The 26,073-nt window shown below is 56.9% G+C and overlaps 1 protein-coding gene across 1 annotated transcript in view; it reads right to left on the bottom strand.

The window, feature by feature from the left end:
• Positions 1-1,816: 1,816 nt before the first annotated feature.
• Positions 1,817-26,073, bottom strand: part of AKAP13 (A-kinase anchoring protein 13) — a gene marked incomplete at its 5' end in the record, with an annotated part of 84,800 nt that continues 60,543 nt past the window's right edge. Inside the window, 19 exons of the mRNA XM_084253151.1 lie at positions 1,817-1,937; positions 2,229-2,550; positions 3,504-3,962; positions 4,481-4,528; positions 6,245-6,289; positions 6,615-6,685; positions 7,085-7,246; positions 9,314-9,508; positions 11,170-11,252; positions 11,361-11,542; positions 12,021-12,097; positions 14,660-14,908; positions 15,668-15,785; positions 15,899-16,024; positions 18,475-18,725; positions 19,196-19,348; positions 19,913-20,025; positions 21,670-21,805; positions 24,878-24,941. Of these exons, the coding sequence (XP_084109277.1) occupies positions 1,888-1,937; positions 2,229-2,550; positions 3,504-3,962; positions 4,481-4,528; positions 6,245-6,289; positions 6,615-6,685; positions 7,085-7,246; positions 9,314-9,508; positions 11,170-11,252; positions 11,361-11,542; positions 12,021-12,097; positions 14,660-14,908; positions 15,668-15,785; positions 15,899-16,024; positions 18,475-18,725; positions 19,196-19,348; positions 19,913-20,025; positions 21,670-21,805; positions 24,878-24,941 (2,904 nt within the window). The 3' untranslated portion in view covers positions 1,817-1,887. The remainder of the gene's footprint in view (positions 1,938-2,228; positions 2,551-3,503; positions 3,963-4,480; positions 4,529-6,244; positions 6,290-6,614; positions 6,686-7,084; positions 7,247-9,313; positions 9,509-11,169; positions 11,253-11,360; positions 11,543-12,020; positions 12,098-14,659; positions 14,909-15,667; positions 15,786-15,898; positions 16,025-18,474; positions 18,726-19,195; positions 19,349-19,912; positions 20,026-21,669; positions 21,806-24,877; positions 24,942-26,073) is intronic.

Below are 26,073 nucleotides of genomic sequence, written 5' to 3'. Positions count from 1 at the left end.
TCAGAGAAAACAGCGGATTGTCTCGAGAGAAGCCAGCCGGCGAGGGCCTGTAAAGTGCATGTCACCCGGCGGGATGACGGCGGAGATGACGGGATGCTCAAGATGCAGCCACTTCCGGGAAGCCCACCGGATTCTGGAAGCCTGAGGACGCGGCCCGGGGTTCCAGCTGTGGGCCCAAACGAGCTGGGCATCTGACTTCTTCAGCTTGATGAAGTTTGCCCCAAGAGGGGAGCTGGCGTCGCCCTGGAAGTCAGCCCCTTCCCACAGGCCCCGGGGGCTGCCCGGCACAGAACCTCGGTCCCTCGGCGGAACCGCAAGGGGTGGTGAGGGGGACACGGAGGCCTGCGGATGAATCTGGAGGGAGCTGGGGGAGGGTAGGACCCCCCTTCTGATTCTCTGAGCCTGCACTTGACCAAGTCATTTTAAGGGGGGCGGGGAGAGAAGGGCTGTAGGTTTTCAAAAATGACCCAAACCAACTTAAGACTCCAGGCTCTGGGGAGGCCTTTCACCACGAGCGCAGCGGGGCTTGGGGAGGGGCAGCCAGAGGGGCACTGGAGCAGGTGGCAGGACAGCCCCACAGAGCTGGGGCAGTCGGGGTGGCATGAGTCTTTGGGGGGGGGGGCTACATGTCTTGGTTTTTCTCAAAAGCCCACTTTTGTAGGGTGAGAAATGTGCGGCAAGGAAGAAGCTGTCCCCTGAGGGAAACTGCGTCCTCGGGGCCCTCCAGGCACCAAGCAGGCAGGTAAAACCGTTGGGCCAATAAGTCAGCCTTGAGAAAACACACACACACACACTCTCTCTCTCTCTCTCACACACACAATACAATAAATAAAACACAATTAAGCTCACAATTTTCAACAGAGGACTTTCAAATACAACTGAACATAAATCTCTCTACCTGCAAGGCCAGCTCGCAGTTCCTCACAAGCACCAAGTTGGAGCTTTTTAGTATGTTTTGTAAAAAATATGTTCAAAGACCCAGGCTTGTGAGGGTTCCAAAGGCCACGGCTGAAGAGCAGAATTTTCCAGGGTAACAACGGGCCGGGGGGTGTGGGCTGGGGCCGCCCGCCCCGCACAGGCCAGCCTGTGCCAGGCCCCGAGAGACCACCTGTCTCCAACGGGCGGGGAAAGACAAGGCCGCAGGGACGCATGCGCGGGGCGGAGGACAAGTCACGACAGACCTTTGAACATTTTTTTTAAAAAACCACATTTTTGCCAAGGCCCCGACCCAGGGTGCGCGCACTCCCGGGCCCGCTATGGCGCGGGCCGCTGGAGACCGCAGGGCTCAGTCTTTGCACCTGCCTGCCTACACGCCATCTCCAGCAGGGACAGGCGGGGAGGGCGGCCCCAAGAGGGCGCGAGCAGCCGCGGCCACTTCAGAAGGGCCAGTGATGACCACAACCGGGGACGTCCTGCTGGAATGACAGACGGTGCCTGAAACACGACGGACGGGCGGGCGCCAGGCCCCTGCAGGGCCTCCAATCGTCCAGCGTCCTTTCTAAAGGAGAGAGGCGTGTGCAGAAGGGAGGGGGTCGCTGAAGGGGGCCAGCCAGGGAGGACTCGGGCTGAGCCTCCGGGCAGTGCTGAGCAGGCCAGGCCCTCTGCTCTCCGACTCTGGTCGTTCCCATGAGGAAAAGGCAGTTTCAGACCGTACGGGAAGACGCGCTTTCAGCCCGGAGGAATTCCGAACACACCCCCAGCCACGGCCGGGGACTCCTCGGGCCACTACGTGCAGCGGGACGTCCTCAGGAGGGCAGGCCCCACCCGGAGCGTGGCAGGGGCTGAGCCCAGCGGCCTCCCCACCCGGAGACTGTTCCTCTGGTCCGGGCGCCCAGTGGGAGAGATTGCACAGGCAGCAGAGGCGGGCAGGACTGCCTCACGGGCGCGTCAGCAGAAGATCTCCTCTCCCTCTGCTGGTCCTTCTGACGCGGGGCCGTCTGGAAAGGGGAACCCCACGAGGAATCAGCACAGAGAGCCACCCTCTCCTCAGGGAGCCCCCCGCCCCAGCCTCGCGTGTGGGGGCAGAGGGCAGGGCTGGCGGGCAATAGGTTCCCCACACCAGGGGGCCCCAAGTGCTGAGTGAGCCGGCCAGGCCTGGGCCGCCGCTGCTCCCCGCTGGGTGACGACTCCCGGCCAAGGGGGCTGCGGGCCTGGGACCCGCGCGGCCCGGGTTGGCTCCGCCGCCCGCCCCGGGGAGGGCTCGCAGGGGCCCGCGTCCCGTGACTCACCGCCAGCCTGCGCGCGGCCGCCCTTGCTCTTCTTCTTCTTCTCCTTCTTCTCCTTGGGCTTGGCTAACCCGAAGAGGCGGGTGGAGGCGGAGGCCGGGGCCTGGCTCTGGCCCTCTGGCGCTTTGCTGGCCTGGCTGGTCGAGCTCAGTATGTGAAAAGGCCCCTTGTCTTTGTGTGTCCGAGTGAGGCTGTTCCTTTTTGGGGACGCTGAGAGTTCCGAGTCCAGTGACGCCGACTTGGCGACGGCGGGGGCAGGGGCGGGGCTCTCCTCGGGGCTGGGGAGGAAGGACGGGATCCGCAGCAGCTTGGTGTGCGGGTGCGCAGCCTGCAGCGGGGAGGAGGGCTCGCTCAGTGTGCGACACCGAGGAGAGCCTGGGAGGAGAGACCAGGCTCCCCCAGCGGCACCCGCGGACGTGACGGCACACGGGCTTCGCCTGGGAGTGCCGGTGCGCGCGTCTGTACCCTCGCCACGCCTACGCTGGCCCCGGCAGCCCTTGGGAAGCCAGGGGCTGCTGATGTGATACCCACGGGGTGCAGACTGGCCCCTCAGGACCAAGTGCAGGAGCCTGCTCAGGTGGACGCGAGTGGAAAGCCGAGTTGCTACCAAGCTCTGTGGGAAAGGCTGAAAGATGAGGATGAACGGTCTCATCCGTGCCGACTCTCAGAGGCCTCCTACGGAAGCCCCGCTGACTGCCGGGGTGGGTGAGAGCCAGGCTGGGTGCCAAAGAGCAGAACCCCGTGCTGCACCCTGCCATGCACGCACACCTCCCAAGGGGGCCCAGCTGCCCTCTGCTGCCCGCTGGGAGCCCCAGTTTAATTTCCTTTCATTGTCCAAGGTCAACCAAACGCACAGCAACAGGACGGGCTGGGCGGGCCCGGGCCTTCCGTCTGCACAGGCGTCCTGCTCCAGGTGAGCCGAACAGCCCTGAAATAACGGGGCTCAGCGTGCCGGACACGGGAGGCCTTTCCAGCTAAGCAGCAGCTACAGCGAAGGTGTCATCCCCAGAGCGAGAGGACAGGGAAGCGTGGGCCTCTCCCGGGGAGGGCTGCTGCCCCAGCCTGTTCTTTCCTCGATAGCTCCTCTGCCTGGGGCACAGGCTCCTGGGCCCTATCCCGGGCGGGTCTTTAGGTGGAGGCGCTTCTGAGATCTCATGTGGCACTTTCCAGCCCCAAAGCCCCAGGACCTCCCTTCCTGTTACCCAGCAGTGGTGCAGACAGGAGAGACACCCTCAAGCTCCTAAAGCAAAGGATCTGATGGAGGGGTTGGGGGGGCACCAAGGCGCAGGTGAGCCGGCCCCCTTGGCTCCTCACCTGGCTGAGCCGCTCAGTGTCATGTTGCAGCTGCTCCTTCTCGCGCTCCAGCTGTTTCTGGGCAGTGCGCAGGCGCTCCAGCTCGCCTTGGTAGGCGGCCTTGCGCTGCTGCAGCTCCTCACGCTCCCGCTCCAGATCCTGGAGGCCCCGGCGTGCCTCAGCCTCGCGCTGAGCCAGCCGCACTTCGCGCTCCTGCAGTGCCCGCTCGCGGGTATCCCAGTCGCGCTCACGCCGCCGCTGCTCGTCCAGGTGCTGCGCCCGCTGCCGCTGTAGGTTGGCCAGATCCTGGCGCTGCTTCTCCAGGCTGCGCTGCTTCTCCTGCTCAATCAGGGAGCTGGGCCGTGCTGAGCTCCGCGCCACTGCCCGCTCTGCCAGCAGCAGCTTCTGGTCCTCGATGTAGCTGTCCTGCTGCAGCACCACGCCCTGGGCACACCGGGCAGGACCTCAGACCCAGGACACCTCTTCCACCCCTTCTAGACTGGTCTGAAAGGACCTGCCTGGATCCCCGGGGGCGGCTGCCCATTCATCCCAGGATGCAGGAACTCACAGTCCTGGTTAAGTGGGGCTGCTGCTGTTAGTTTCCTCCCACCCCCCAAGGGTGTGTGTGTTGGGGGAGGATAGGAACGGGTCTGGCTGAACCTTCAAGGAGGGACGTGAGAAGACTCTGAGGCTGTTCCCAGGAAGGACTAAAGAGAAGCAGCTGGGGCAGGCCACATAGGCCCATGGGACCGGGTTATCCCCATGCGCCCCTTTCTGTCCGGGATCTTCTTAGAGGGTCTCTGAGTTCTCCCCAAGCCTTTCTTGTTAGGAGGGCCCGTGCCCTCTAAAGTGAGGCTCCACGTAGGCAGAAGCAACTGCAAACCTCAGTGATCTAGGCTGACAACCCCCTCCTGGCTACTTAACTCCAAACAGATCCCGAGGGGTCGAGGGAGGGCCTGTACCTGCAAAGAGCTGAGCAGTTCGTGCAGATGGACAACGCGCTGGATCACCTGGTGCAAAGGGAACAGGATGGAAGCATCACCCAGGGATGCAGAGCCCAGCCCAAGAAAACGTCCCCACCCAGCAAGGTATGTGCACTGCGTATGTTCTAACTGAAAGCTCCCGAGAGAACAAGCAGCCAGGGAGCAAAGAACCCGGCCAGAGACCGAGGGGCAGGCGGCACACGGCCCCGCTGGAGTCTCTCGAAACGCTGAGTTGTTCAGACTGGCATGAAAGCAGCACAAGCATAACGCAGCAGCCACCCGGACGGAGGCGGCACAGGGAGCATTTCTGGTCAACGAGGAAGGAGAGAACAGGCGGTGAGTTGTCCCGAGAACACTGGACTACCCTGCTGGAAAGCAGCCTGGGGGCCTGGCTGAGCCCGGCTCACTGAAACCTTCCAGGGGATTAAAACGTTGCGTGTCGGCTACGACCCGGGAAGGGCCTGCGGGGACGCATGAGCGTGTTCTGATTCTGAAACAGGGTTTTCCAAAGACGGGAGCCATGGAAGGAGCCACAAATTTTCAACTTTCACTGTCCACATGTAAGATTTAAACGGGAGGCAAGTGAAAAGAAAATCTTTTAGATGAGCAAGAACGCACGAATGCCCGGGGGAAAGGCAGGCCGGGAGCACACGCTGAAAATGACTCCACCTCACGTGAAATCAAATAAATGAAGACACACCACTGAGCTTCCAAATCAACAAAAACATCAACTAAACCATGCTCCCCAGTGCTGGGTGGAAGCAGGCGGAGGGCGTCTGGGTGGGGCCCAGGGCACCCCAACGAGGCAGCAGCAGGGAAGTGATCAGAAACCCGTGCAGGACATGGGTGGACGCAGGTGTCCACAGCTGACCAGAAGAGCTGACCCCCGGGCAAGAGCACCAGGCCCCGCACCCGGGCTGGAGACATGCACAGCACCGCGGAGGGGGGCAGGCTGGCTTCTCCTCCTTACACTGCCGGACACTCTCGCCTGCCAGGTGCCCCTTTTATGATCCCCCAGGTGGTACCTTCCTAGGCTCCGCTCTCCCAGGCACTCCTCCCTGCTCACAGGGCCGCCCCCCTTCGTGACAGGCCCCTGAGCCCGGGGAAGGGCGCGAAGGAAAACGGGCTGGGCGCCCGGCCCGCAGCAGCAGTCTGGGAGAACGGGCTTATTTCATCTCGGGGTGCACACACTGGAGGGGAGGCCTCGGGGACCACCGCGTGCAAGTTCAGGGCCAACCAACAGCAAACAACATCCTCCGCACGTTAGCGGGAGAAAGGAAGGCGCCGCTGTGCCGCAGCGAGGGGAGCAGAGCACCCCGAGCGCCACACGCGCGTCGTCAAGGACACGGCTGGGTGCCTGTCACCGGCATGGGGTTTCCTAAGAGGGACCGGTGGAGGGAGGAGGAAAGCCCCAGCGGATCTTGTAGGGAAGACACCCCGAGTCGCTCTGCCCGAGGCGCGAGCTACAGGACAGGCGGCTGCGACTCCTCGTGCCTGGGGGCTCGCTGCTGCCGGTCCAGGGAGAGCCAGAGGCTTCTCGAGGGCAGAGCCTTGGGGCCAGGTCAGCAGGCAAGACTCTGCCTGAAGCGACGTGCTGGGAAAGGCCAGGCATGGAGCTGCCCACGGCTCAGGGAGCAGACTGGGGCCAGAGTCCCCGATTCTACCAGCAAGGCAAGAGCGTGCACCCTCCCCCAGCAACTGGAAAGCGATCAGATTTTTTTAAACAGCTCATGACAGCCTTACCTCACTGCTCCTCTTAGGCATGAACACCAGGTTTGCATTTCCACCCTGCAAGGCGGAAGACGTGCATGAGAACAACAGCCTCCCAAGTAAGAGCCGCCTCCAGCGTGCGCGCCAGTTAGGAGGGGCCTCCCGCTCTCTCCGCCTCCTCCCTGGCCTCCCGCCGCGGGTGGAGGGAGCGTGTCAAGGTCAGGCTGCTTCGGGGCTTCTCTGGCAGGGCGAGCTCCGCATCCCAGCCAGAGGGGACAAGTGGGCAGCACGGGAGGGGTCTGCCCTGCACCCCTTGTTTAAAAGCGTGCTTTCTTACAGGATCGGAGTGGACCACTTTCAAAGATGAATTCAGAGGGAGGAACGAGGCGGTAGAAATAAATACCTTCTTTAGACCACTGTCCGACTCTGTCCTCCTGAGATCTTGGCTGTCATCCGCATCCTCCTTCTCACTTCCTGAACAGACAAACCAAAGAAAATGTGTTCAAGAAGTGAAAAAAGTCTAGCAGAGACACAAATACATGGGACGGGGTCCTTCTGAATCCCGTGCCTGCCAACCAGGAGCTCCCGCGGCAGCTGAGCCTGATTCAGGAGTCCCTGGACTAGCAGCCAGAGGGACAGCAGGCGTGGTCACGGCTTTGGCCAGAGCTCCGCCGAGGTCCCAGGAGAATCTTCACTGCTCAGAATGAAGGTGACCCTGCTAGAGGGTCTTGAGGGTTTCGGCAGCTACATGCTTCCCCAGGGTCTCTCCAAACACTGACTGGAGGGGACAGCGGAGACGAGCGACCACAGACAGCGTCCCCCGGAATGGGCAGGCCGGCGCTGCCTGCAGAGGCGCTGGCTCCGGTCTCTTACCTTTTGAAGCACTCATCTGATGGCTGTCAAATCCCCCGAAGGTCTCTGCTCTTCGAGGCAAAGAGACGGGGCCGACCGTGCCTTCCTGCTCGCCGGGGCTGCTGACCACTGGCCCCAGGCTGCCTCCCAGGCTTCCACTCACCAAGCCCTGCAGGATCTCCACTGGAAGAGAAGAGACGTGCCAGACTGACGCCTTGGCTCCCAGCGGGCAGCAGAGACCACGGTGCCACACCGTGTGCACAGAGACAGGCCCAAAGCGCAACTCGGGGATGTTTGGTTGGGTTCTACTTCAGGCAATCCAGAGAGCACCCCTTCGGCCCTATTTACAGGTCTAGGAAATGCCAAGGGGCACAGAGAAGGCAGAGTAGTTTCCTGGAAGGAGCACGGCTCCTGGCATCAGGGCTGAAGTAGCAGCGCTCCCTGGAAGGTGAGGTGGGTCAGCTGGGAAACGACTCGGTTTGCCCAGAGTGAGAGCGTCTGGAGCAGGCCAAGCCCCTGCATTCTCAAGTCTGACCAGCTGAGGTTCTTTCCTTCTAGGAAAGAAGGCCACAAAAGGCCTGCATGCTCAGAGCGAGTAAAATCAACCTGGGCTGGAACAAGAGATGGAGAAAGACGACGGAATTTCATAGGCCAAGCCTCACGGGTAAAACTCAAGACCCCAGACGTGCAACTCTGAGTCTCGCCAGGTGAAGACCCGAAGCATCTGAGATTGTTTTCCATGAAAATGACCCCAGGAAAACATCCACATCAAACCCCGCAGAGTGGAGTGAGAGGCAGAGAAAAAGGAGCGCGTGCCCCCTACCAACAGCCCGCGCGCATCAGGAGACGGACGGGCCCACCAGACAAACGCTGAGCAGACGCCGGCGGTGAGAAGCCCACGTCCAGAGAGAACCAGAAACCAGTGGCCAAAGGTCACTTCAGAGCAAACACAGCCGGGAGAAGGTGACGCCGTGAGAAGACGCAGCCGTGGAAACAATTATGAGGCACGACAGGTGCAGCACGGCAGACCCTAGAGTGTGTCAGTTCAGCAAAACCGACGCTGCTCTAGTAAACTGACGTGCAGTCGAAAAATCCTCTGGGCACCCAGACAAAGAGCATGTGGGGAAATAAACTTATGATCAGACTCTGACAAAAAAAGATACCCAGGGGAAGAAAACGTGAACCAGGGACTCTGTATCAGTGCGACAGACTTTCAAATTAAAATTAATAACACAAATTATCACCCATAAGCAAGAACTCAGGGTCTGTTATTCCCAAGGGCCGTTCCTGAGGCCCCACAAGAGAGATGCCTCTGACACCCAGGTGACCAGAGGAGCCCGACGTAGGAGCTGGGGATGCGTGGCACCGAGACTCCAGATCTGGGCCAGCGTGCTCCGCCGTGCGTACACGCTCTGCAGACTGTGCAGCTGTTTACAGCACGGGCAGTGGGAGAGCGGGGGGGAGCCCTACTGGGTGGTGGGGGAGCAAGGGTATTCCGGGCGCTGAGGCAGGAGAGAAGCGGTTCGTGAGCCCAGCGGAGTCGGCCTATACCAGAGCCTCGAGAACAGGGATTCCTCGGAGCGCAGAGGGAGGGGACCTGAGCTCTGGGTAAGGAACAGCCTGGCAGGGAGGCGGGGCCCGCGGAACACAGCTGAAGTCGTGAGCCCACACCACGGAAAGTGCACCGGTCACCTCCGAGGAGGACCATACATCAACCCGCTGCTTTGAAAACCGGTTAAGCAGGTGGAAAAACATCAAGCCTGAATCCCATTATCGCGCTTCTCTGCTATGCCGCACGAAAGCGGAAACCAGGCAGCAGGTGCCCTTGAGAGAGCAGCGCGCTACGGGGAGGCGGCCGGCCGAAGCGAGCAAGTCTGCGTCACGGAGTCCAGCTGCGAGCTGACGGGAACAGAAGGCAGAAGAACAACCGCTGCATGAATAAAACCCAGCCCGTGGAGAACGCTTCAGGTTAAGAAGCTCAGCCGCCCCAAAGATGAGCTGTGTGCAAAGGGAGACGGAACAATGAAGACTCTTACAGGGATGCAGAAGACGTGAGCAACATTAAAGCGTGGGGGCTCAGCGTGGGTACTTGATCGTAAAGCCATAAAGAACCCCGAGGGATCACTTTACAAGTCACGTCCCAGTTCCAGGGCGTTTATCTTCCCAGGAAGAAGGTAAAGCTGGTCAGTCAGCTCAGTGTGTCAGCCGCTCTGGGGCGAGACGACGCGGGGCGAGGGCCGGAGTCCTTACCCTCATTTATGGCGCTTTTCATCAGGGGTCCTCCTTTGAGAGCCTCCTCGGTGTTGGAGCGGAAGAGCATTCGAGGGCTGTGGACCGGGGAGCAGTCCTCCGGCAAGGGGGTGGTGCACTCCGTCATGTCCCGGAAAATCATTTCTTTCTCCTCCAACAGGAGCAGGATCTGCTGGTCCTTCTGCTGGAGTTGCTCTGCGGGGCAGGTGCAGGGAGCGGCGTGAGGCCCGGCCGGGTGCGGCGACACCGCGACGCGGGCGCCACCTGGTGGCGAGTCTGCAGGCCGGGGAGCGCAGGACCCGCCCCGCCCACCCCTCTCTCCTCAGGCCGGCAGAATCATCCATGCTCTGTTCGGTCATTTTTTTTTTTCTTTAAAGATTTCGTGTATTTACGCACATACGAGTTGGGGTGTAGGCCAATTTCTAGCTGAAAAGCTACCCCGGGGCTTCTGCTCCGGACTTTGCTCCTGCTCTTTCCAAGGATCCCGACATCCCTGAATTCGAGGTCCCGCTTCATCCTTTCCAGCGCTGGAGGGGCCCCTCCCCCCGAGGACTCCCGGGTTCTCTCCCTGCCCTCGGCTGGGGGAGTGTCTGGGCGCCCGTGTACTAGCTCACGCGCGGCTTCATCGACCTCCTCAAAGCTGGTCGCTCACAAGAAGCCTCCTGAATCCGACCCGCTTCCTTGAGCGCCATGCCGAGCCCCCGCCACTGTCAAGGCCCCGTCCGAGCCCCACTTCTGCGCCCCATTCCCAGAAGGTCACAAACCTCTTTCCTCGCCTGCCGGCCCTTCCCTCGCCAACACTCCTGTCCTCCTCCAGCTGGTACTGGAGTGGCCTGTCGCCGGCCCCCGCCCCTCACACTCTGGCGTCCCCCACCCTGCTCTCTCCAGGCCATCGTGCGCCTGACCTGCCCCGAGGCTCACTGGCTGTCCACTCCCAGGGGCCCCCACTCCCGCAGGGACATCACCCAAGTGGCTGTAACAGCAATAAAAAAGACAAGCTCCCATTTGGACCAACACACTGCATCCTTCCTCCGCTGCCTTCTAAGGCCTCGCCTGTCCGAACATTCCAAACCTGACACGTCCAGTCCCTTTTCAGTGTTCACCTAACCGCTGTTCTTGGTGGGAAAGTTCTTTTCAGATGCAGAACATGCGAGACCCCCCCCCCCCTCCATGAACACCATGGGCAGGCCAAGTGACCCGTGCCGTGGGCTCGCCACCCTGCCCCTGTCCTGCCTGTCCCCCGGGCGGCGACCCGACTGAGCTCTGTGCCCCGCAAGGAGCGTCACACCTGGCGCTTCCACCCTCACCGCGGGCCGGCGGGCCTGACAGTTCAGGCTCCTGGGCGAGCCCCTGCACCCCCTGACACGTCTGCACCTGCAGCCTAGAGGACACACAGCGCTCCTGGAGGCTGGTACTCATTCGACTCTGGCCTTACTTCTGCCCAAAGCGCTCAGTAAGCGAGCCGCAGAGGCAGGGCGCCGGCTGCGGGTCAGAAGGCAGGGAGCAGGCCTGGCTGTCCCAGCAACTTGGGAGCAGGTGGCCCAGGCCAGGGAACTCAACACGGATGAACGGAGAATTCCTCTCCTCGCCCTCTCTGTTTTACTCTTCAACGTGACCGTGGCTTTTGCCATAATCTGCGACAAAGTTCAGAGACTGTCCCCAGGGACGTGGACACTGAGGCAAGAGGCCCAACATCCCCTCAGGTCCCTCCTGCACACCGTACAGCCTTCCTGGGTGGGGACCCGTGCGAAGCTGCTGACCATCCTGTCTCAGGGCCCCTGGGACAGTCGGGGTGGGGGGAGACACCGGCCGTCCCTGCAGGCGGCCAGGCAAGGGGCCACCTCCGACAGCCTTACCTTTCAGCTCCCGGGCTTTGGTGTCCAACATCTTCTTCTCTTCCTCGTTCTCACTAGGAATTCCTTCGTCTTCATCTCTGTTCCTAACGCAAGCAAAACAAAGGATGGTCAACATGTCAGTTACCGCGGTCCCTGCCCGTCTTCCGGGAAATCAGAGGCCTCGGGGGGCCGGGGAGCCGCGATCCACCCACAGGGTGTTGATGGTGTCCTGGATGATCTGGATCCAGCTGTTGCGCTCCTCCTTGGAGCCGGCGTGCACCTCCACCATCTCGGGGTCCTTGACGCCCATGCTGATCAGGAACAAGCCCTTCTCCTCGTGGGCCACTTCTCTGACGATCAGCTTCTTTAACGAGATCACCGTTGACTTCTGGTCCTGGGAAGAGGGGAGTTAATGGTAAGTGGACAGCACCCGAACCCTCACCACAGCTGCCAGCTAAGGTCGACCGGATGCCTTTCAGAACCACGTGGCTTAACACGCTGCGGCAGCGTAGGCCCGAGAAGGGCCTCACCTCGCTCCCACGGTGCCAGGCTCCAAGAGGGAGGCGGACATTTATCACTGGGAAGGGTCTGGACACGCTTCCTAGGTGATCGTCCCGGGGCCCGCTCAGAGTGTGGTCAGTCCTCTAACTCAGTGAGAGGCACTGGAGTGACGGCTTTCTTTTTATCTCAAGTGTCCAAGGCTCTTGAGAGAACAGAAAACCTGAGGGGCTCCAAAAACTGCGAGGTGCGTCAAGAGTTACCCCGGGGAATGTGCCCGAGTCAGCCCACGGAGCGCGGGCAGGAGGGCACGCCGCACGCACGCCCACCCGCACACCCGCCCGCGCGCCAGGCGCCGGAGACACGCAGCTTACCAGCGATGCAAAGATGTATTTCTGGTCTTTCTCTTGAAGGAAAACTAAGATGTCAGTGAGCAGAACTGCTTGCACCTCTGTAGATGGAAACGGGGAGAGGCAGGGTGAGCAGGGCGGATGGCTGGGCAGCCCCTCGCCAGCGCCCCCCGCCCGCGTGGGAAGGGCCGCACCCCCCCAAGGCGGCGCGCGTCTGCCAGTTCCACGGGACTTAGATCTGCTCATTTGCGTTTTAGAGGCGCTTTGAAATGCGATTTATTACCAAAGCCTTGTCTCGAGAAAGTTGAAGGACTCGGTTTTGGAAAGTTATATCCCCTTCAGGCAAGATTTTCAGACTAGAATACTTTAAGCACAGAGTGGGAAGTGGCGCTTGAGCGGATGTTAAACAGCAACACAGTCCACAGAACATTCGGGTCGTAACGCTTCCCCGCTCCCGGGCAGGGCGATGGGAAAGGCGTGGGACAGCAGCCGGGCACGCTGCCAGACGGTGATGTGTAACAGCCACGTCGTGAGAGGCAGACCGCCCTGGCCCCGGCGGAGCAAGAGCAGCCCTGAGACACCGGGTTCAAGGGTCCATGCGAACTGCTCTCCCTGCCCCCCACCATCACATCACCCCAGCCTCCCTGCTCCCACACACCACCATCACCCCAAGCCCCCCTCCATGGGAACAGCCTTTTATGGCTCCACTCAGCAGAAGCTAAACTAACAACTGGGTGGATCCAGGAATCAGGCGACCCCCACTAGCCTGCTCCCCTCCAGGAGCATGGGGGCACGTCCCACCGTCCCCTGGGGCGAGAACGTGGCACTAAACACTAGTGAAGCCGAGAGGCAGGCCCCTGAGCGCCAGCCCTGCCTCTCCCACCACACTCTCTCAGCTGGGACCCCTCCCGCATGAGCCAAGGAGAACACGAGCCAGCCTGACCCCCAGGGAGGTCTCTACCTGCACCCCACACTACAGCAACTTTCCACGCCTACCGTTCGTTTTCACAAGTTTCAAAAAGGTTCCTTTTAAATAATTCAGGTGCCTGTGGCCCCCACCCCTGGCCCTGAAGTTCTAAAATAAGTTTCAACTTCGGTGTATTCTGAAGCTGATGGTGCGAACGGTGTGGCAGCAGCAGAGAAAAACAGCCCGTCCCTTGCAGAGGGCGGGCCCCACAGTACTGGCCGTTCTGGGGTGAGCTCAAGGGTGACATGACTCGGCACTGGCTCCCTCGCTGCCGGAGGCTCTCGGGCCTGAAAACCGACCGCTCTGCCACTGGCTGGACCACAGCTTCAGTCCCACAGCTGGAATCTGTTAGTTTTCATTCTGGGAATGAATAAACTGCTGTGCAAAGGAAGAATAAAGAGCTGGCTCCAGGCAACGGCAGCTCTAGGAAATTCAGGTCTTCTCAAGAGAGGGCCCGCCCTCTGGACGGTGTCCAAGGGCCGTGTGGAAAGAGGCTGCAGCGGGACGTGCGGGACCCCAGGGGCGTCAGGGCTGGAGGGCAGAAGCCCAGGGATCATGGCGGAGCAGGGGGACTCGTGGCCGCCTACTCGTGGGAGGGCAGAGGGGCCCTGCGCCCTTCCCCTTCACAGGCCCTCCTCAGCTCAGCCCAGAGCAGCGCTTCACTGACGCACGGCCACAGGGACGCTCTGTTCCTGCCCCCAGTCGTCACACTAAAAACCAACCGAATCCATCCATTTCCTGCTCAAAACCCTCCATGCGAACCCACTCTTTGCCCCACCGTCCGCTCCTGCCTGGGGCCTCAACGGTCCTGCTGGGGGTCCGTGCTCCCCGCTGCCTCCTGCTGCCAGGCCAGCGCGGAGGCTCTGGGGGACACCCGCTCCCTCTCCTCGTCCTTCTGGGCTCCCAAGCTACCGCCCCCGCCCCCCCACCCATCCTGGCCCCATCCTGCCACAAGGGGGCTGCCCCACACGTCTCGGGTCCCGTGACAAGGCCCGCGAGGACTGGCCCTGGGGACAGCAGCCGTCTGGGTGCGACGTGGGAGGGGCCGCTCCAGGCTGGTGTGAGGCCAGTGCCCGCCCCCCGGCCTGAGGAAACCACTGATGAAGCCATTTCACAGGAACTGCTCCTGCGCAGATGAAGTGGCCGTGCATGGAGGAATGAAACCTCTCACTCTTCCCGTGGCGCAGCCCACCACAGAACCAAGTGGAAAATGAGCGTCTTTCATGATCTCTTTTGCTTTAGAGAAAGATACAAATATAAAATTTGCCTGGCATCGAGTGAGCTTGAACGTCCATTTCTCTAAAGCCCTAGAAGCTGCCACACTCTAGCCTCTTCCGAAACAAATGACGACGATGAATCTCTCAGGCTTGAGACGGACGCGTTTCTCTCCTTGCAGAGCGCCCTCACCCCACTGCTGACGCGCGGGGCACACGCCTTCCACAGCAGCTGGCCTTTGCGTCTCAATCTCACCCTGTGCTTTTTAAAAATCTCTTCTCCCTGACGGCATCACTTCCGTGTCACTTTACTGTTTTCCACGTGCTTTTCTGAGCTACCCTGAGCCAGGCCCTTCTGCCCCGAGACAGCAGTGGTGCGCCGGGGGGGGGGGGGGAGGGGGGGTGTCGCGCGTGGGGCGCTGGGGCGCTGCTGGCCGGGACGCGGGGTGCGGCCTGCTCTCCGCACGCAGAGTGCGCCTCACCTTTCAACCTTCCCGCCGCATTCTTCAGAAACACACTCCCGTCCCGCACCAGCTTCTTCCGTTTCAAATCCTCCTTCGCAAACATCTGGCCGCTCTTCATCCTCATGATCGACTTGCTGTCTGTCTTCGTATAAATCTCATTGAGACGCACTTTCTTCTCGTAACTCGCCACTTTGCTGTCCACAGCTCCAATCACATCCTTCACCAGGCTCAGCGACTGAGCCAGATCTTCCTCCTCTGCCTCATTGTCTGAAAAGGGAAAAGCAGTTGTTTATTTTTTGAAAATTACATTTCTTTTTATTTTATATATATATTTTTTTAAATAAAGATTTATTTATTTATATAAGAACCGAGGTACAGGCCAGATGTGTGGGAGGGTGAGAGGATTCACCAGAGACAGAGTGGGAAACAGAACAGGCAGACTGACCAAAATACACTGCTGAGGGGAGCAGCGGGTGCGACAGGAGAGGTCTGCCACGCCATGTGGAACTCTCCCTGGGCAGCCAGGAATCAAACCCACGCTGTAGAGGCTGCGGGCAGCTTCACAGCGCTGCGCTCAACCGCTTGCGCCACCAGGGGAGGCCCTGTTTCATGTATTTTTTTACATCATTTTAAATTTTTGTACAATGTGTACATTTTCACCTTTGGTATACACACAGCAGTTCTGTTTAAACAGACTCTTTCAGACCGGGGAGGAAGGAGGGGGTCCTACCTTCTTTTTCCAGATCATCAATGCCCTTGGGGGAGTGAAGCAGACATGTCAAAGGCCATGGGCCTGTCCCTGCTCTGATACAATTAACTCCAAAGAATGCTAGTTGTTGGACCTCCCCTGGTGGCACAGGTGGTTGAGCGCTGTGCTGTGAAGCTGCCCGCAGCCCCTGCAGCGCCGGTTCGATCCCAGCCGGCTGGCGAGGGTCATACGTGGCGCGGCAGACCTCTCCTGTCGTGCCCGCTGCTCCCCTCAGCAGTGTATTTCATCAGTCTGCCTGTGCGTGGTCTGAGACTCACCTTTGGTGCACTGCAGTATTCTTTGGAACAGAACTGGGTACTTGGTGATCCTTTGGGTTACAAGCAAAATACACTCGGGGATTCCAAGCCTCCTGACGACTGAGCTGCTCATCTTCTTCTGCAAAGGAGCAAAGGAAAGGTGTCAACTGCCTGGGGAAGAAGGTGCTAGCGAATGCTGATGGTGTTGCTCTGGGCCACAAGGGGACATGGCGTTCACGTCAGCCCCTTTACCTTCACAAAGGCCTGGAAGCGCTTATCCTTGTTGTAAAGGTCTTTGAAGTAGTTCACGGACTGGTTGTGCTGTCCACAGAACTTGCCGTACGTCGTCTTCAGGCGCTCTGCGTTCTCCCCTGAAAACTGCAGACAACGGGCCCGAGTTAAGCTGTGAGCCAGGGCACTAGATTCACATTACCCTTCTGCACGGTTCCCAGCCCCCCTGTAAAACCCGAGCGCGCGTCCTCATAGCCCCCTGAAAGATCAAAATGGTGCAGCAGTGTTGGAAAACAGTCTGGCAGTTCCTCAAAAAGCCAAAGATGAAGTCGCCGTGTGACCCAGCAATTCTACTCCTGGACATAAAAACATACCCACACAGAAACTTGTATGTGAATATTCATAAGAATATTAATCACAATAGACCCAAAGTGGAAATAAACCACGATATTCATCAAAGGATAAATGGATAAAATGTGAGTGATGGAGTATTAGTCAGCTGTGAAAAGGAATAAAATACTGATAGACGCCACAATACTCATCAGTCTTGAAAGCATCATTCTGATTGGAAAAAGCCAGTCACCGAGGGTTACAAATGGCTTTGTTCACTTGTACAAAATGTCCAGACAGGCAACTCCACAGTGAAAGAAAATAGATAAGTGGTTGCCAGGGCTGGGGCAGTTGGGAGGCTGATAAAAAAAGTTCTCAAATTGGGCTGTTGCACAGCCCCATGAATATACTAAAAGCTACTAAGAATTGCGCACTTGAAACGGCGGATTACGTGGCATGTGAATCATGTAACGATAAAGCTGTTTTATACACGTATAGTTAAAAACAAACACAAAATATCAGCATACAACTGCGTTCTAATTCCCATTGGTCATAAACATAGTAATAAAACAAGGCGAATCACTGAAAGTTCAGTCTTAAAAATCTCACCTTGATAACAAATCAGACACCAGAAGCAGCTGTTATTACCTAAGCATCTGTTTATCCTATTAGTCTCAGGCCAGCAAGCCTAACAGTCTGGCCCTAAATCACCCCCAAATGAGTGTCATCTCTTGGGTTCACCTGCAGGCACCTGGGGTAAAACGAGGCGTCCCTGTATGTGCTGCTTGCGACACCCACTAAGCGTCAATTTTCACTGCACTCAACAGCCCAGCAAGCAATACCGATCCGCCCTTCCTAGAAGTCTTGATGAAAAGGTTCAGGGTGCTTTTCTGTTCCCTCTACTGACAGAGAAGCTGGGCAGGAGAGCTAAGTGGTTGGCTAGCGTCAGAAAGGTCGTGTTCTAGAAGGGCGACTCTAGCTCCAGATACCAGGGGCTGCGAGCCTAACACCCCCATCTACGGTCTTACTAGTGGTGCCATGGACAGCACAGGCCCGGGCCAGGGGCGACTGCCAGGCCGGAGGCAGAGAGCAGGAGAAGCAGCCTTTGCTCACACCTGACCACTCCCACCTCCAGGCTTGACTCTGCTGGGCCTCAGGCCACAGCACCCCCAAGTGCTGACTTCCGCTCCTGTAACACGAGCTGATGAGGCACAGAGGTCTATGCCACAGTCACTTTGGGACTGGCTGGGGCTCAGTGGGTGCGCGTAAATACTTGAAAAATGAATGAGTGGATGAATGAATGAGGTGAGGGGCACCAGCTCCAGAACACAAGGAAAGGACAACATTTCCATTTTTCTAGCAAACGTACCAGTGACTGTCTGCCTCAACACTGAAGCAGAGATTTGCCTGGGAAACAGAGTGTTTTTTTTCTCTTTTGGGGGACAGATTTGATGGTATGCCCTCAGTCAAAATTATAGTTGTGATTTTTTTTCCCCAAAAAGAATGTTTTAAAAAGAAACCATAGGGCCTCCCCGGTGGCGCAGAGGTTGAGCACTGGGTTGCGAAGCTGCCTGCAGCCTCCGTGGTGCCGGTTCAATCCCCGGCTGCTCCCCGGCCACCGGAGGAGGGTCCCACATGGCGCGCAGACCTCTCCTGCCACCCGCTGCTCCCCGCGGCAGTGGACTTCGGTCCTTCTGCCTGCTCTGCTCCCTGCTCTGGCTCTGGTGAATTCTCTCACCCTCCCGTGCTTCTGACTGTACCCGGTGCTTGTATAAATCAATCAATCAGTCTTGTATAAATAAATAAATCTTAAAAAAAAAAAAGAAACCATAAAAATGGTCCACGACAAAGACATCTGAATCAACATTTGAGTCCAACTGTTTCTGGACTAACCCACACCATGCTGTGATGAAAATGCCAGCAATAAGATCATATTTTGGGAAGTAATTCACAGAGAGCTGCTTATTCAATTTTCTATATTCAAGTGGTTCGAGATAAATATGTTCCTTTTGATTTCAGGCATAGTGGTGAGACTTCCAACAAACACTTGCAATTCCTTCGGCTATACTGTTCCTGCAGGCGGCATATAAACCGTCTTGGGGAGAGAAACCGCACGAGGACAGACGCCTGCTGTCCACACTCAGGGGACGCTGCGGCCCCGTGGGCGTAAACAGCTGCCGCTGCTCACGTCGCAAGCGATGGGCCGAGACGTGAACACGCCACTCTGGAGCCCCAACCTTCACTTTCCCCACCACCCCGATGCTCACCTGGTTGACAAGCACATCCCCCATCCTCTTGATGAGGAAGTTCTTCTCACTTTTATCCACCAGCGATTCCTTCTTCCGCTCCAGGATCCTCTGGAAGAACTGGCTGTGGATGCTGATCAGCTCCTCCAGGCAGGGGAACAGCTTCTCCACCGTCTGCTGCTCAAAGAGCAGGTCGGTCATCATGCCCCGGCTGTACACGTCGCTCATGATCTTCAGCGTGCGGATGTGGTGCAGCTCCGTCTGCATCAGCTCTGAGGAGGACAAAGCTGCTCACTGGCGTCTCCTTCAAACACCACCTGTCGCTGCTAAGAGCCCAGTGTGGGCTGAAGCCCCGCGGGTCCCACACAGACCTCACCGGGCCAGGGGCTGGCCCTTCCCTGCAAGCACTTTCACCTCATTCCTCTGATTTCCACTACTCTTAAATGCTGGTTTCCAGGGGCCTTACAACCTTTCATATTTACTGTGCTCCGACTTCCTAGAGATGGCGTGTGCTTGGTCTCGCTTCTAGAGGAGCAGAGGACTACACTGCACGTAAGCACTCGCATTAAGTACAACATTCAACAAAACTGAAGCGAAAAGGACAGAAACATGATGTCTCCACACGGCAATGTTTTATAGAAAGTCTGTGAGGAGGCGCATCCTTGAAAATTGACGTCCCACTGCCCAACACATCAACAGCTAAGAAGGCAGGACCCCGCGGGCGGGCAGAGCAGGGCCTCACCATAGAGCACCTCTTGTCGTTTGACCACCTCCTTCTTCTGCTGTTTCAGGAACTTGCTGTCCACGATTCGGCTCCAGGACTCTGCTTCTAGCTGCTTCGATTCCATCTCAAAGTCTCCCATTAGCTGTCCTTCATTCATGTCTGTACCTACTCCTCAAAATACAAAAAATGAGCATCAGAACCGTGGGTCAGTGACCTCTGAGACAGCTCCACCAGTCTAAGAAGCCAAGCCCTTCCTCAGGGTGCTGGTTAATTCTGTCAGACACAAACCCCCTGCGTTTCCACAGGACATGGCCACAGAGAACATGTGCCAGTATTAGAAAAGCAGCAACTGTTGAATGACCTATACTCGGGACTTGGTGGTGACGACTGATAAAAATTTCACCTCGATCAAACATGGTCAAGACGTGACTCCGACATGAAGAAGGAACTAGTAACCTTACATGCCAAGAGCCAGAAGTGAATGGATGGAAGTCTGGGGCAAGAACAAGCACTGCAGTAGGGCATGACCCCAGCCAATCAGTGGCTTCCTTCAGCAGACAGCTGACAGCGGGTACGTCTGGACCAACTCATTTTAACACAAATGATGCCCTCAGAGAGCTTAGAGAACCTTCGCAAGAGGAAGGGTGGGCAGGCCCTTATTATTCCATTCACAATGTCCAGGGAGTGACACATCCCTACAGATGCATGAACAAGGCCAGGCCCCGCTGCTCTTACCCTCATCAGTGAGCGATTCTGTTGACTCATTGACCTTGCTGATTTTATTTAGTGAGTCTGTTGAATGAGACAGGAATTTCCAGGTGTTTGACATGTTCTCATCAGTGCCAACTCTGGAGACAAAACACACACACCATCAAATATGTTCCGATGCGCTGTGGTCTGCACTAAAATGAGGGCTTACTGACAGCTGGCTGTAAGTACTCCAGAGGCTGAACACACGTTCTCTTGTCAGGTTCCCAGTAACACGTAACACAAACTGTTAATGCAGGGTGGAGGCGATTAACACCCCTGCAAACTTGAACTTTCTGAGCCCCGGGATTTTTTTTTTTTTAAAATGACAGGTAGTCAGGGAAGCTCTCTTCTCTCTGGTGCACACATTACATCAGAAATTTCTGCTTGCAACACTGTCTAGCCACTCCATCAGTTTTCCCCATTCCCTAAATAAAGACTGAGCATTCATATTAAACTGCATTCTTTGGACTGACTTAACCTTGACTCATCATCACAGAACAAATGTTGACACAAAAGCAAGCAAGACTCACTTAAAACTTCCAATTTTACTTGAAGGCTAACTTTTACAGTCATTATGCAAACAAACTGTGCTAACAGCTTTGAAAAGAAGGCCTTTGGATATTGAAAATACAAAGACAGGGCCTCCCCGGTGGCGTAGCGGGTTGAGTGCAGCGCTGTGAAGCTGACCGCAGCCTCTGCAGCACGGGTTCGCTTCCCGGCCGGCCAGGGAGATTCCCACATGGCGCAGCAGACCTCTCCTGTCTCCCCGCTGCTCCCCTCAGCAGTGTATTTCAGTCATTCTGCTTGTTCTGCTCCCTGCTCTGTCTCTGGTGAATCCTCTCACCCTCCCACGCTTCTGGCCTGCACCCCAGCTATTGTATAAATAATAATAAAAAATAAAATACAAAGACAAAACAAAGTAAAAATACCTGAGGCTTTTCTTTTCATTTTTTTCTTTTTTTTTAGGAAAAGCACACACTAGTCAGCAGAGTTTAGAAAATATGACAAAAGGAGGCTTTGCATTCTGTAGTTAAGGCCTCTCTCTCTCCAAGGAGGTGCAAGAGAGGCTTTGAGTCCTATATCTGAGATGACTTCTTAATCCAGTAGCAAGACAGGCATCTTGTCCAAAACAGCCAGTAACATCACAATCAGCCTGTGCCAGCCTCTGACATGGGGCCTGACCAGCCAGGGCCACAGCAGCTTAAAAGGATCACGGAGGAATTCAACACAGAGGTGAGTGGGAGCCTCACAGTAATAACCAACCCCCTAATCTCTCCCATGAAACCAATGTAAGAGTTGAGGGAAGGATGGAAAACAGATTTTGAAAGGAACAACAATAAAAAAAATACCAGGTTCACCTGCACCCCAAAAAAAAAAAAAAAAAAATTTGTGCCATCTGCAAATAGAAGTGGTCACTACCAAAGATCTAGAAGCATCCTTTTCCTACTGGCACTTCTTATTCTCATCTAAAAAAGCAGAACTGTTAGAACGCAGGCTCTTTAAAAGCAGGGCCAGCCACGTACAGAGTCCAAGGATAACCTGCCCAGGGGGAAGGGACACCTCCGTTAGGACTGGCGGCCATGTTGGCATGGAAACGTGAGCTTGTGCTCTTCCTGGTGTTGCTCACTGTACCATGACTGGTTAATTTCATGTGTTTGGGGCGGGGGGTCTTTTAGTCAAATGACACAGTTCCGTGCCCTGTCACTCAGATGGGAACTGGGCTGTCTTCAGATCCCACTTACCCAGCGATGTTCTGAATGGAGACACTTTTGGAGAGGGAGACACTTTGCTGAGACCGTCTACTGGCAAACAGCGTGGTGGCAGTGGTCTCGTCGGGCAGGAGGACCGCGGAGCGGGGGCGCTCCTTGGGCTGGGAGGCTGTGAAGGCAGAGAGCATACCGGCTGAGCATCACTTCTCACAGCCCTGGTTCTGACTCACTTACAGACGCCAAATGGGAGACGACTCTCACTTGACTTGCCCAGGGAGTGGGGATGGTGCAGAAATGCCACAGCACCAATCTGGGAGGGTCTACAGACACTGCAAGCACCCACACCCTCTGACCCAGTAAGTCCAGCTTAGGGTATGTTCATTTCGCGAGACATAACCTGCATCTGTTAGAAATGACATCTGTCCCAAGTTATCCCATGCAACATTGTTGGTTAAAGTGGAAGATTAAGAAGACTCAAGGGAGGAGCAAAAGATCAGCAATAATGGTGTATCATAGACCGAATCCTATTGTAGCTTTAAAAAAATGAGGATTTTCTCCACAAACTGATACAGGTCTCCAAGTAAGGGGAGGGGATAAAAGGAGCCAAGCCAAGCGCATGACAGATTATCTTTGAAACTTAAAGAAATCTCCATCCAAATTGGTATTTTAATAAAGAAACTTTGGGAAGAAAAAAAATTATGAACAAAGAATAGTCGTCTGTGGGCTAGGATGGTGCTTCGGCAGTGAGGGTAAAGAATTGTATAAAAATATTCGACATTTAAAAATTCAAGCTATTTCAAAACAAGATTGAAAGAACTTTTGGGATAAAAGGAACCTCAGAGACAACTAAGGCACTTTTCTCTGGGAGTGAAGCACTCTCAGGTGCTCACCAGACGTGCGAGTCACTGCCCGCCCGGGCCTCTGGGCTGGGACCGAGTCCACACGTTGCATACACTGCCCACGGGCCCTCTGCATGCTGAGAACACAGGTCTGACCAGTTCCTTCCCTTTACCGATGAGGTCTCAGACACGTGTTTGATGTCACGTAGCTAATTTGTTCTCACACTGTTTCTCCTTAACGTGACCCAAGAGGGAACTGCAGGCCTGACTTAGCACCGAAGCGGTCACACTGGCATTTCTTTGGTAAGTGGATGCATGCCCCAGACACGAGCTGCACCGTCCGTCCGTCCGTCCGTCCGTCCGTCCGTCCCCAGCCAAGTCCAGAGCTAGGACTTTCCAGTATTTCAGGGAGCCTGTAATTTAGTACAAATTAACCCCACTGTTGACTGCCAATTCCAGTTCCATGGAGTTGATACCGGGATGCACCAGAGCACGTCATGCTACGACACAGCAGACGCTCGCTGCCAGCAGCGCATGAGGAGCGGGCATGGGGCGCGGACCCGCAGAGCCTGGGCTCACCCTCGGGCTCGGAAGGAAGTCGGGGAGCAGATGAAGCCCGGGGCAGGAAGGAACGCTTGGGCTAGAAGAAGGACATGGGTAGGTCAGAGAGAAAAGGGAACCTTCTAGTGGGGGGAAGTGTATGAATGGAGGCAGAAATAACCTTGGAGTACTGATGTGAGAAGGAGAGAAGCAGAAGAGGCGCACGCGGAGGATGCGTCTGGCGACCAGTGGGAAGGCTGGGGCGACAGACTGGAGTCACGGATGCACAGCCCTGAGAGTCATGAGGAACCGCTTCATCCAGCAGCAGCACAAGGCGGGGATAAAATCAGCTTTGCCTTGTTTGACACGGATCCTTATGCCCCTCAGATGAATGTGGCTTCATCTCCAGGCCTCGTTCCTTACTTGCGACGGGAGCAGCAAAAGCTAACACTGACGGGGCCACAGTCGGTCTGATCCTTCAGTCTGACTCCCGCCCTGACGCTGTCCTCATCCTGCTCCACAGGAGCAAACGCAGCACGGGGCTAACAGTTCACACCTCCGTGACGCGGTGGGGTGGGGGCCCAGACCACACCCCGGGCTCCTAAGCACCGAAGGTGACAAAGCTGGAAGAACAATACTTTTTCTCATGGGGCAGCAGTAATCTGTCCACAAAGAATGAGGCATGAAACAGGTATTTACCAAAAATAGGTAAATGTTACTTTATCTGATTTGTGAAATAAGGGATAATATCAGAGCAAAGAAGTTAAGGACGATGAGACACGTGCGCGATGCTGGCGTGGTGGGCCGGACGGCAGACGGACGTGGGTCTGGGTCTAGTGTAAGTCATGGGCACACAAAGATCGCCGTGACCAGCTTCCGCATCTAAGCGGGACTCACGAGCTCCTGCAGGGACTGGCGTGGACATTCTGTTGCTGTCTGGAAGGCCCCAGAGAAATTACGGTTTCAAGTTTGCGTGTGTGTCAGAATCACATGGAAGAGCGAGGAAAACACAGGTCACTGGGCTTCACCCCTGTGGTTTCTGCTTTAGCAGGTTGGGGGAGGGCCCAAGAATTTGTGCTTCTAAATGATTTAGGAATCAGACCTTGGAAAAACACTGCTGCAGGCAAAGTCCCATACAGGTTTCCACGGACTGACTACGAGGCTCTGAGGCATGCTTTATGGGGAGTGGAGAAACCTCAGGGATCCTGGGGGCACTGACCAGTAAAGTGGTAGATGCTCATGAAGGAATCCCACAGGACAGCCTCAAACAGGAGCTTACGTTTAACAACAAAGCCACACTCCCAACACCCGGAGGCGGGAAAGAGCAGACGGGACAGGAGTCAGTCACCGTCTGACTTAAATTCAACACACATGACAATGAGTATTTTCAAACACAGGCACCTGGCTAAAGCCACAGCAGATCAGAAAGACACACACAGAAAATACCGAGCAGGCACGGAAGAGGGAGAGGAGCGAGATGAAGAATGCTAGGGGGGGACAAGAAGTAAGCCGAGGGGAGCCTCCCACAGGTGGGCAGTGGCGGGGTGCGGGCGTGTGAGTCAGGTAACCCCAGCGTCACCTGACGTCCCTGGGCAAAATGCACTATGGTCTGAGGCGGAACTGGGAGCCGTGCAGGGTCACGTGCTTGGACACACTGGGCCAAGGTGCTGCCTCTTAAGCAGAAACACAACTCCAGAACCCCCCAAAGAGGGCTTGACGGGCTAGGTTTGTAGTCAGTGAACCCGCAGCCTTCTCGGGCTGACCCCAGAATGGGCATTCCCACCTCGATGAAGGATGCAGAGGAGCAGTGCAGATGCATGCACGTCTAGTCCTGCCCCGGGGAGGCGGGCCGAGCCACTTACTCTTGTTTCTCATAATGACCGTGGGCAGCGATGACGTGTCCTGCGCCTGGAGGCTCCCTTTGGGCTGCTGAAAGAAAGAAGAGAAATACATGAAGTCCATAGTTATGATTTACCTTCTGCCGCATTCCAGAAAGCCTTAACTAGGAAGAGAGCCAGTTGCTCCTTCCTACTCGCCGGCTCTGCTCCTCACCGCGGGGCCTCAGCAACGTGGGTCCCCACCCTGACACCCCCGCGGGACCTCAGGACAGTGGACCTCAGGACAGGACAGCTCGTTTCACAGCAGCAGCATGTCCTGTTAAGAGTTCAAGACACCAATGTGATAGGCCCAGCAAAGCGGGCGGAGAAGGATGGGACACGTGGAGCTGCCCATCCCGTCTCAATCTGTGGCCGCTCGGCTCACAGCCGCTGGCCATCCAGCCCCAACACCGTGGGAGTGGAAGCCAGTCGCCTGGCCAGAGGCGAGGGCCTGATGGATGAACCACAGTCCTGCTTCGAGGCTGCAGTGCGGCACCTACATTCCAGTGGGGAGCACGGCCCACACGGGGACGCAGGTGCAAGCTAGTCCTCTGTGCCCCGGGCCAGTGCTGCTGAGTGTGGACCTCAGGCCAGGCCAGCACACACAGCAGCAGCATCGGGAACTCGGCAAAATGCAAGTCCCCGGCCCCAACCTAGAATCTGAACCCAGTAAGCTGTCTTCGAACAGCCTCAAGGTGATTCTGAGCTGGAGGCCACAGCACTGGACAAGTGCGTGCGTTAGTGATGGCGCCCATGGCATGCTGAGCAGCTGGAGAGCGTCCTCTGACAAGGAACAAAGACAAGCACACGGGCTGCTGGAGGGGCCCCCCAAAGAGCCCACCTCCACCGGTGGCCTGCGTGCTCAGGCCAGGCCCGCCAGACAATGGGCATGTCCTGCCTCTGCCCCGGGCTCAGGGCCACTTGTATGCATCCCATGCAGGAAAGCGCAGACTGGGGACCGACTATGCCTGACCGGACACTCCCCGGCTCCAAGCCCATTTCCACTAGGGGGACTCCCGGCCCCAGATGAAGAGGCCAAGGTGTGAAAAGTAAAGGGGGTCTCGGACACAGTGAGGAAACCCCTTCAACAGCACCACAGAGGTGCTCAGCCACAGAGGGCGGCCATCTGACGCGGAGAAGTCCTGAGGCACTTCGTTTTCTCCAAGGCTCCAATTCCCAAG

The sequence above is a fragment of the Talpa europaea genome, assembly GCF_964194135.1.
Source record: "Talpa europaea genome assembly, chromosome: 14".
NCBI classification, from domain to species: domain Eukaryota; kingdom Metazoa; phylum Chordata; class Mammalia; order Eulipotyphla; family Talpidae; genus Talpa; species Talpa europaea.
Note: the sequence above shows the minus strand (reverse complement) of the source record. Positions and strands in the feature narration are given on the sequence as shown.